This window comes from Euprymna scolopes, unplaced genomic scaffold (assembly GCF_053919585.1).
Source record: "Euprymna scolopes isolate OS-2025 unplaced genomic scaffold, ASM5391958v1 sca59, whole genome shotgun sequence".
Lineage (NCBI taxonomy): Eukaryota > Metazoa > Mollusca > Cephalopoda > Sepiida > Sepiolidae > Euprymna > Euprymna scolopes.
The window spans coordinates 95,001-107,067 of NW_027633646.1; the positions used below are offsets into that span (position 1 = coordinate 95,001).

Consider the following 12,067-nt stretch of genomic DNA (forward strand, 5'->3'; position numbering starts at 1 on the left):
ATATCTACTCAATTTTTTTTTCTTCGAGGGGAGTAGTAAAATGGCTTCACCCAAGATTAAGCTCTCCTTTGGTGAGGAGGCAGGAAAATGCCTATTCTCAATAAAGCTATATTTAAATATCACTATAATACTTAGTTTTGTTCATGAATAGACACCCTCTGTATGATACCATGCACCAGTTTTAAAAAATTGAAATTTGTACATCTGAATTTATAATTCATGGCTTATGGTAAAAAGATACATCAGATTTGACTGCATAATCAGAAAGAGCACACAATTTTACAAAAGAATGCTAAGTTTCATGAGAATAGCTTGAAAAATAAATAAATGGTGGCGAAATTACCAAATTTCTTGAAATGTTGAGGTCCATAATTTAGCCTGCTTTTTCTAAAGAAAAACGTCCATGGAAAAGCCTAAATTTTGGCACTTAAAATTCTCATAACTTTTGAACTACCGATGGTATTTGCATAATTCAAACGGTTTTAAACATCTTTTACATAGCTGTTTTCATGCAGGTTGATAAAATAACAATTATTTAAAAAGAAAAAATCAACTCGTAATGCTACACTTCTGATCTAACATTAGTAAAGTTTGGTGGCATGGAGAGATCATGGACAATGTGAAGCAATTTTGGGATAAGTGAAAAAGACTTGTTTACTTCAGAGTTTTCTTTTCAATAGATTCATTGCTCTATCAAGGTTCTATAGTCTAATCTATTATTTCCATCATAGCTAAACTAATACATTTTCCAAAATATAAATAATACATAAATAAATAGTACATGTCTATAATATAAATCTCACCTGTATATTTCAATGTATATATGTGTGTATGTATGTTTGTATGTCTGCCTAAAACTTTCGACAGGTGACGGACTTTCACGAGATTGGTATCGTTTTGAAGCTTGACCCTTCTGACGACAAATATCGAAAAATTGGCTAGAAACATTAATTCCTTCACCCTCCAACTGGGCACTTTTCTATGGGGGGTGGGTCACTTTTTTCGCTGATATTTTCAAAAGTCATTACCTCTTTTCAATTGTCTAGCCTCCATTTAAACCTTCGCCACTTCAGGTTTGGTGATGGACGCAATGGCAAAGCCATCATGTTTTTTTTTTTCCTGTTCTTTTCCTCCTTCGCTGTACGGGTTCAAGCCTGCTACCACTTTTTTTTTTTTTTTGCTCAACACACACCTCCAAAAATCTGGGCAACGCGGGCACCCAGGCCAGTATATAAATAACATGGAAACGTTTTTTTTCTTTCAATTGTCGACAGTATAGGAAATGAATGAGGCCATTCCTAAGCAAATTTTTCGCACTCATCATTTCAATCTAATACTACAGCATGTTTTTGTGCAAGATCACACATATTTTTGTTGTATAATAAATGTTACAATTTACTTGCCCTAACCCACTCTCGCAAATACATAACCCAACATAGGTAGAAGCAAATATTTTTCACTATTTGAACTTAGTCCTCCCACAAAACTCGAAATCACTGGGTCCTTTTTTCAGTCATACTTCGCCATATGACACCAGTGTATTATTCAACTTCTTAAATGCATTCGTTTTTATACATATTATGTTGGCCTAAAACGTGAAAATAATAAATGCCTCCATTTAATTCTTAGTTTAGCAGAATGATAGAATAGCTGACAACAGCATTGTCACTATATATTAACAATAAAAATAGTTGTCCTTCAGATTAAAAGCTTGTATTTTTAATGTTACCATAAACATTTGCATTATCGTTTTCACATATGTTTAACAAACAAAATAACTTTTCTGATATATTGTTTTATATCTTTTTTGTACTTTTATATTGTTCCTTAACATAGAAAAACAATTAACAAATTTAGCTGACTAAATATACAAATACACAATGATACATTCACACATGACTACAACTTTCATATGTATGGCTGTCCAACGCAGCTAAAATCTGTATTTTTTCTTTTTTTTATATCCTTCATTACAACCAATGTTGAAACAGGAGTTTTGCCTTCACCCTCACCCAACAAAAAAAAAATTATCATTCAAACGCACTGTGTTTTACATAACATTGAATTAAAATTTAGAGTTGTATCTAGATGTAGAACAGTTTGTCTCTTTTTAATTCAGACATGCAGACAACAGGGTTCGATCGTGCTATTCCTCCCCCCTCCCTCCACAAAAAAATGAAAGGCACTTTTTATATAACAATGGAATTAAACTTAAAAACCTTATCTAGATACAGCACAGTTTGTATTTTATTTTTTAAATCCCAATACATACACACCAGGGGTTCTGCTATCAGAATTATAGCAGGGTTTGTATTTCTTTTTTCTAACCACAATAAAGACAGTATAAGAAATGAAACACTAGGGCCATAAATTCATCCAAAATAGCCATGCCACCTACCTATACCTGAAGCATGTTTTCCAACTATTATCTATCAATTTTATTCAATATACTCAATTTCTACAATAAGTTTGAAGAGAAACACTCTCACAAATAAGTCCTAGTTAGAGGTGGTAGCACAATGCGTACCACTCGTTATGTCTTTTGCCTATCTCAGTTTATGCCTTTGTCAAATATTTCATAGGATCTAATTATTATGTGTTCATGATTATTTCATTTTGTCATTCCATTTAATTAACAGTCATCTAACACTCAACCTATAAAGAAATAATGAATGCTCCAGGACTTTTGCCTTTGACATTTTGATTGGCTGCTCAGTCGTGTTATAAATTCTCAGATTGTGTTTTCGAACACTTTCAGAATGACTTTGTTAAAATCCAATATGGCTTCTATGCTAGCTCACTTCAACAAAAAACAAAATCAAAAAAAACATAGAAACAACCACCAGTAAGTAAATAAAGAGGTTGTTTTTAACTGGACAGCAGCCAGATGTTGCTTCCTTCTCTTTTTGGGCTGGCTTTTCCTTTATCTTCTTCATCTTGTCTTCATCGCCATCACTGTCATAATCTTCTTCATCCATCATATGATGCTCAAAGGACACAAAATAGATTAAATACACAGATTATCAGAAGTATAACTTTCTATTTGACAGTTTAAATGCTTCAAAATTCATTAAAATTTTTCTTGAAAATATTACACACTGTCACAACAAATTGCATAAACAGATTTTCATAAATACTGGACAAAGTTTTCAGACGGATTCATGAACTCATAATTTCTTTACAGAACATAAAGGTTGACACATTGTCCATGAACATATTCATTTGAAAAAAGAAAAAAAAAAAAAAAGAAAGAAAAATGTTTGTTATTTGCAACAAAAAATATCTTAGTAATTTTCTGTAATAACAAATTTTATTTTTACATTCAATACTTAAAAGATGCAATTTGAAACTGTTATAAACTAGGACAAGAATTAGTGTATCAACGTCTACTCCTACTTTAAGTTAATGAGATTAGAATCAGTTAAAATGCCAGATTGCCTTCATGGTCTTATCGATTAACAAATAGGTACTTCTGCTGTAAAAAAAAAAAACACACGCTGAAATAATAACATTATTGTTAAGCCCAGTCTTCACATTGGAGGCACCTGACAAAAACAATAACTAACGTATACAATTTATTTTTACTTAAACATTATATGTAAAATATAGCATGGTCCATATTCTGCATAAGTACAAAAACATGTTGCATATAACATCTACACGATGCAGCAAATCATTATTGAGTAGAACAAAGAATACAGTGCCATTTGCTTTACACAGGATTGGAACATAACATCACATCACAGTAATGATTGCCATTTACCAACACTGAAAGTCGTTCAGGCAGTCAGTGCCCACAAGTATCCACCTCAATACAGAAGTATCCACCAGTATTCCAAAGTGCCCTCAAGTGACTGTCACCATCTTAAGAAAGCAGTATCCCGAGTTACCATCAATAACTATCATAACCGTCACTGGCTGACAGTACCTGACAATTGAAGACAGCCAATGATTTCATTTGGGAGCAGTCTAATGAACACCAGCAATGGCCGTAACTGACAATGACCAATTGTTGCAGAGGCAACTTGTGCTGACAAAGCACCTCAAAACGTCGCAAAACATCACTACACACCAGTGACCACCAGTACTTGCCATTGGCATCCAGTGACAACCAATGTTATTTTGGAGCAATCAAATTTAGGTCGATATTAGTCATAGCAGCCAATGACCAAAAGTGATTGGCATAAACCAACAGTGAGAGTTTTAAAGACAAGTAACTATCTTAAAACAACACTTATCACCAACAATAACAAGTAAATATCTTAAAACAACACTTATCACCAACAATAACAAGTAATTGTCTTAAAACAACACTTATCACCAATGAAAACAAGTAACTATCTTAAAAAAACACTTATCACCAACAATAACAAGTAACTGTCTTAAAACAACACTTATCACCAACAATGACAAATAACTATCTTAAAACAACACTTATCACCAACAATAACAGGTAACTATCTTAAAACAACACTTATCACCAACAATAACAAGTAACTATCTTAAAACAACACATATCACCAACAATAACAAATAACTATCTTAAAACAACACTTATCACCAACAATAACAGGTAACTATCTTAAAAGAACATTTATAACCAACAATAACAAGTAACTATCTTAAAACAACACTTATCACCAACAATAACAGGTAACTATCTAAAAACAACACTTATCACCAACAATAACAAGTAACTATCTTAAAACAACACTTATCACCAACAATAACAAGTAACTAAAAACAACACTTATCACCAACAATAACAAGTAACTATCTTAAAACAACACATATCACCAACAATAACAAGTAATTGTCTTAAAACAACACTTATCACCAATAATAACAAGTAACTGTCTTAAAACAACACTTATCACCAACAATAACACGTAACTGTCTTAAAACAACACTTATCACAAACAATAACAGGTAACTATCTTAAAACAACACTTATCACCAACAATTACAAGTAACTATCTTAAAACAACACATATCACCAACAATAACAAACTATCTTAAAACAACACTTATCACCAACAATAACAAATAACTATCTTAAAACAACACTTATCACCAACAATAACAGGTAACTATCTTAAAAGAACACTTATCATCAACAATAACAAGTAACTATCTTAAAACAACACTTATCACAAACAATAACAAGTAACTATCTTAAAACAACACTTATCACCAACAATAACAAGTAACTGTCTTAAAACAACACTTATCACCAATAATAACAAGTAACTATCTTAAAACAACACTTATCACCAACAATAACAAGTAACTGTCTTAAAACAACATTTATCACCAACAATAACAAGTAACTATCTTAAAACAACACTTATCACCAACAATGACAAATAACTATCTTAAAACAACACTTATCACCAACAATAACAGGTAACTATCTTAAAACAACACTTATCACCAACAATAACAAGTAACTATCTTAAAACAACACATATCACCAACAATAACAAATAACTATCTTAAAACAACACTTATCACCAACAATAACAGGTAACTATCTTAAAAGAACACTTATAACCAACAATAACAAGTAACTATCTTAAAACAACACTTATCACCAACAATAGCAGGTAACTATCTAAAAACAACACTTATCACCAACAATAACAAGTAACTATCTTAAAACAACACTTATCACCAACAATAACAAGTAACTGTCTTAAAACAACACCTATCACCAACAATAACAAGTAACTATCTTAAAACAACACATATCACCAACAATAACAAGTAATTGTCTTAAAACAACACTTATCACCAATAATAACAAGTAACTGTCTTAAAACAACACTTATCACCAACAATAACAGATAACTGTCTTAAAACAACACATATCACCAACAATAACAAACTATCTTAAAACAACACTTATCACCAACAATGACAAATAACTATCTTAAAACAACACTTATCACCAACAATAACAGGTAACTATCTTAAAACAACACTTATCATCAACAATAACAAGTAACTATCTTAAAACAACACTTATCACCAACAATAACAAGTAACTATCTTAAAACAACACTTATCACCAACAATAACAAGTAACTGTCTTAAAACAACACTTATCACCAATAATAACAAGTAACTATCTTAAAACAACACTTATCACCAAAATAACAAGTAACTGTCTTAAAACAACACTTATCACCAACAATAACAAGTAACTGTCTTAAAACAACACTTATCACCAATAATAACAAGTAACTATCTTAAAACAACACTTATCACCAACAATGACCAGTAACTATCTTAAAACAACACTTATCACCAACAATAACAAGTAACTATCTTAAAACAACACTTATCACCAACAATAACAAGTAACTATCTTAAAACAACACTTATCACCAACAATAACAAGTAACTGTCTTAAAACAACACTTATCACCAACAATAACAGGTAACTATCTTAAAACAACACTTATCACCAACAATGACAAGTAACTATCTTAAAACAACACTTATCACCAACAATAACAGGTAACTATCTTAAAAGAACACTTATCATCAACAATAACAAGTAACTATCTTAAAACAACACTTATCACCAACAATAACAAGTAACTATCTTAAAACAACACTTATCACCAACAATAACAAGTAACTATCTTAACACAACACTTATCACCAACAATAACAAGTAACTATCTTAAAACAACACTTATCACCAACAATAACAAGTAACTGTCTTAAAACAACACTTATCACCAACAATAACAAGTAACTATCTTAAAACAACACTTATCACCAACGATAACAAGTAACTGTCTTAAAACAACACTTATCACCAACCATAACAAGTAACTGTCTTAAAACAACACTTATCACCAACAATAACAAGTAACTATCTTAAAACAACACTTATCACCAACAATGAAAAATAACTATCTTAAAACAACACTTATCACCAACAATAACAAATAACTATCTTAAAACAACACTTATCACCAACAATAACAAGTAACTATCTTAAAACAACACTTATCACCAACAATGAAAAATAACTATCTTAAAACAACACTTATCACCAACAATAACAAGTAACTATCTTAAAAAAACACTTATCACCAACAATAACAAGTAATTGTCTTAAAACAACACTTATCACCAACGATAACAAGTAACTATCTTAAAACAACATTTATCACCAACAATAACAAGTAACTATCTTAAAACAACACTTATCACCAACAATAACAAGTAACTGTCTTAAAACAACACTTATCACCAACAATAACAAGTAACTGTCTTAAAACAACACTTATCACCAACAATAATAAGTAACTGTCTTAAAACAACACTTATCACCAACAATACAAAGTAACTATCTTAAAACAACACTTATCACCAACAATGACAAATAACTATCTTAAAACAACACTTATCACCAACAATAACAAGTAACTATCTTAAAACAACACTTATCACCAACAATAACAAGTAATTGTCTTAAAACAACACTTATCACCAACAATAACAAATAACTATCTTTAAACAACACTTATCACCAACAATAACAGGTAACTATCTTAAAAGAACACTTATAACCAACAATAACAAGTAACTATCTTAAAACAATACTTATCACCAACAATAACAGGTAACTATCTTAAAACAACACTTATCACCAACAATAACAAGTAACTATCTTAAAACAACACTTATCACCAACAATAACAAGTAACTATCTTAAAACAACACTTATCACCAACAATAACAAGTAACTATCTTAAAACAACACATATCACCAACAATAACAAGTAATTGTCTTAAAACAACACTTATCACCAACAATAACAAGTAACTATCTTAAAACAACACTTTTCACCAACAATGACAAATAACTATCTTAAAACAACACTTATCACCAACAATAACAGGTAACTATCTTAAAAGAACACTTATCATCAACAATAACAAGTAACTATCTTAAAACAACACTTATCACCAACAATGACAAGTAACTATCTTAAAACAACATTTATCACCAACAATAACAGGTAACTATCTTAAAAGAACACTTATCATCAACAATAACAAGTAACTATCTTAAAACAACACTTATCACCAACAATAACAAGTAACTATCTTAAAACAACACTTATCACCAACAATAACAAGTAACTATCTTAAAACAACACTTATCACCAACAATAACAAGTAACTATCTTAAAACAACACTTATCACCAACAATAACAAGTAACTGTCTTAAAACAACACTTATCACCAACAATAAGAAGTATCTGTCTTAAAACAACACTTATCACCAATAATAACAAGTAACTATCTTAAAACAACACTTATCACCAACAATGACCAGTAACTATCTTAAAACAACACTTATCACCAACAATAACAAGTAACTATCTTAACACAACACTTATCACCAACAATAACAAGTAACTATCTTAAAACAACACTTATCACCAACAATAACAAGTAACTGTCTTAAAACAACACTTATCACCAACAATAACAAGTAACTGTCTTAAAACAACACTTATCACCAATAATAACAAGTAACTATCTTAAAACAACACTTATCACCAACAATAACAAGTAACTGTCTTAAAACAACACTGTTGCCAATGCTTGCAATTTTCCAGAGCTAACTGTGGCTACCATTAGCAAGTGCTGCAATCTCTCCATATTAATATTTTTTGGTGTTTATCCATAGTCAGTCCGATGCACTAGATAATCATAGGGTGATTTGTTTTCCGGGGGGAGGGGGGCTACCAAATCTCTATTGGTATTGGATCATATTTCCACAGGGTAACGTGCCAGTGTATACATAATATGTCTATATGTTATAGAAACATTTATATATGTTTACATGAACTTGTATATACGTGTGTAATTATAGATATGTATCTTTGTTTATAATTGTAGAGATATATGCAAAAATGTATATACTTATTTATGCATCAATAATGCATATATACATATACAACATATACATATATAAATAAAATGTATATGTCTTTATATACTTATATATATGTGTGTGTGCATGCATACGTATGTATCTTGTATGTAAAGATAGAAAAACTAAAAATAAAAAAAAAAGAGTAAAATCTGATCTATTGGATTTCTTTTTTCAGTTGTGTATTAATTCTCAGAAAGCTCATGAAAAGAAAGCAGAGTTATTTATGAAGAGACACTTTTCAATGTGGAATCATATCATCTTCTCGGCGAATTGTGATTCTATCAATGGCGCATTTTTATCAATTATTTTACCTTTTCATAGACACTGGTTATTAATATGAGCTGTGCACAAAGAGATTTGATAAATAACATTTCTCTCCAGTTTTGTTTCTTTTAAATGCAATTTCTTATTCCTCTGTCGAGTCATCTCAGGAGATTACTTATTCAAGTGTCTATATTTGATAAATCTAGGCCACAACGAATAGAAATGCGCAGATTAAAAATTAAAACAAAAAGCAAAGAAAGACTTTGATGGAATATGGAATATTATTGGTTGTTATTCTTGTTTAAAAAAAAAAATATTTAATAAGAATCTAACAGTCATTACATTTACAATGAGTTTTAAATAATTTATTTGTTAAATATAAATGACCTTTTAATTCAATATAATCTGAGATGGTCAGGCAATGTGACCAAACTTGGCACAACAGCCCACCAAAAACATATACTGTTAGCGATACTGGAGGACTTAAGTTGAGATACAACGAAACCTACTTAGTTGTTGGGTAGCTAATGACATTGCAAATTACTATCAATGAGGACCTTGAAAAAGTATCTGATCTAAAAGTGATTGATTTTTGGTGATGAAATTGTGAGTAACTAGCCATTTTATGCAGCCTTGCCCTGAATTACTGTGTGGGAGCTTCTATGCTTTGAAAGGTAGTGCATGCCAGAGATGAATCTAGCTCAACCTGATTGGAAAACTGCTGCCACAAGTGTCAGTACATCAAGAGGAACTTAATCCCACAACGCAGTTGGGAAAAACTCGCCAAGCATGAACGAGCCTGGCGAAATGTAATTAGAAGAAAAATGATTGACAGAGGGTAGTAGTAGTAAAGAGTTAAATTGATTTTTATTTCATCAAATAATATAAAAAGAATTGCCTGCCTTTCAACCTTTTCTGTATAAGTACAAAATATGCACAAAGAAATAATAAAAATTAAAAACTAAAATGACTCCATTGTATCTGGACAATAATGAATGAGGACACTTAAGCCTGAAAGGGGCAACTATTATCATATAATACATTTAATCCTGCTGTTGCTAACCTCAACAATTCATGAAAAAAAAATCAAAATCCTAGTTCTTTCTCTACACGATTATATAACAGCAAATGTATTTGATTAGCTTTCTTAGAATAAATGCATTATTTGTAATTTCGGAAGTAAAATTAATTAGTCACGCAGTTCATCACTTGTAAGACAACACTGTGAACATTTGTTGTATATTTTTGTGTAAAAGGTGTGACAAAATAATTCTTATTAATTTAGAACATGAGTTTCCAAACTGTTTCTGTCTTTCCTTTGACTCTTTTGCCAGACACTCAGCACCCTCTTCTCACACCCATATGAAAACGTTGTTGGTATTCAGAATGCAACAAAAAGATGCACGATCCTTTGACTGTGATAAATTGAGAGATAATGACCAATGTGATGATGGAGATGAATGACAATTCACATATTGACAAAATATATTTTTGAATGCTGAAGCAGTTGAGGTTGTTGGGAAGTTTTCTTGTGTTATACCAGAAGAGCACAAGAAGGTGTTAGGGTTAGGGAGCAGGTGTTAGTGTGTCATTTGCAGAATTAGAACTTCTGCCATTACTAATCAGTGGTCGGGCAAGAGAAGAGTTTGCCATGCATGTATGCAAAATGTGGTGAATGGATGTGAAACCTGTCCAGTGTTTTGGGTTGAGGACATATTTCATCTAGAGAAATGATATGAGAATGGTTACATTGGATGTTTAATGTGAATCTTAAAGATAGGTTTAGATAAAGTATCTGGATAGTATAGAGAGATGTGCAGAACAAGAGAATTTAAAGATATTGGAAAATTGAACAAAATTAATGATAGTTTTTTTGGTTAATAAATGTAGATCACTTGATATAGCATGAACAATGCATATGATAGGAGGTGATAGGAATGAGTAGGTATTGGATATCGATTAATATTTCCCAAATTTAAGTTTCTTTGGTGTATTTTAAAGGGTTTTTAGAAATCATAATATGGGCACAACATCCTATTTGAAAATTAAAATATTTCAAATTTACATGAAATTTAATTCATTGTCATTAGACACCAATTAAGCAAGATTTTCAGTAGCATTATATCCTGATTTTAATCTTTGTAAATGGATATGAAAGTGTATGGAAGAATTAATTTCATCTATTTTGGGAATTCTTCTAGTTGAATTATGTAATTCAATTGTATATTTCAAGCAAATAAGGTCACTAAATTAGAGAATCTGAAAAATAAAAAGAATCAATCAAACAAAGAAACAAGAATTTATATTTACATAATTTTAAGATATTTGACAAAATGTTGTTTTTTTTTAAATAATAAATGTAATAATACTTGAATTTTTAATGATTACCCCACCCCCTATTCTCTTATTTTAATTTCAGATCATCTTCCTGCTCACAAGTCAAATGATGATAAATTATCTCTAAAGAAGGTTCTTGAACTTGTTAATCGAAGTGATGTTAACATGAAAGAAATGAATCGCAAGCTTCAACGGATGCTTGAAGAAACCCTAACAAAGAATATGCACCTGCAAAAGGTAAGGAAAACCATCATGCTATTTATCAGTATTTTGTTGACAAAGAAAAGAGATGTGAGTTAAATTACTTTTTGGTCTCAATTTTAAAAGTTATTTTCCCCGGCAGAATAAAACCCAATTTTCTAGATGAAATTGAAAGTTGGTTTTGTGGGCGATAGAAGTAAACAGAGTTTCCTAACTTTATGAATACACAGTGTTTTTGTTTACTTCTTTAAAATCATTTAAATTTGGTGAGATTGAATACGAAATAGATATAACCA

The 12,067-nt window shown here is 30.6% G+C and overlaps 1 protein-coding gene across 1 annotated transcript in view; it reads left to right on the forward strand.

Moving 5' to 3' along the window:
* Positions 1–11,807, forward strand: part of LOC145275087 (GRIP1-associated protein 1-like) — a gene marked incomplete at its 3' end in the record, with an annotated part of 89,893 nt that extends 78,086 nt beyond the window's left edge. The window contains exon 4 of the mRNA XM_080127591.1: positions 11,653–11,807. Within this exon, the coding sequence (XP_079983717.1) occupies positions 11,653–11,807 (155 nt within the window). The remainder of the gene's footprint in view (positions 1–11,652) is intronic.
* Positions 11,808–12,067: the final 260 nt, after the last annotated feature.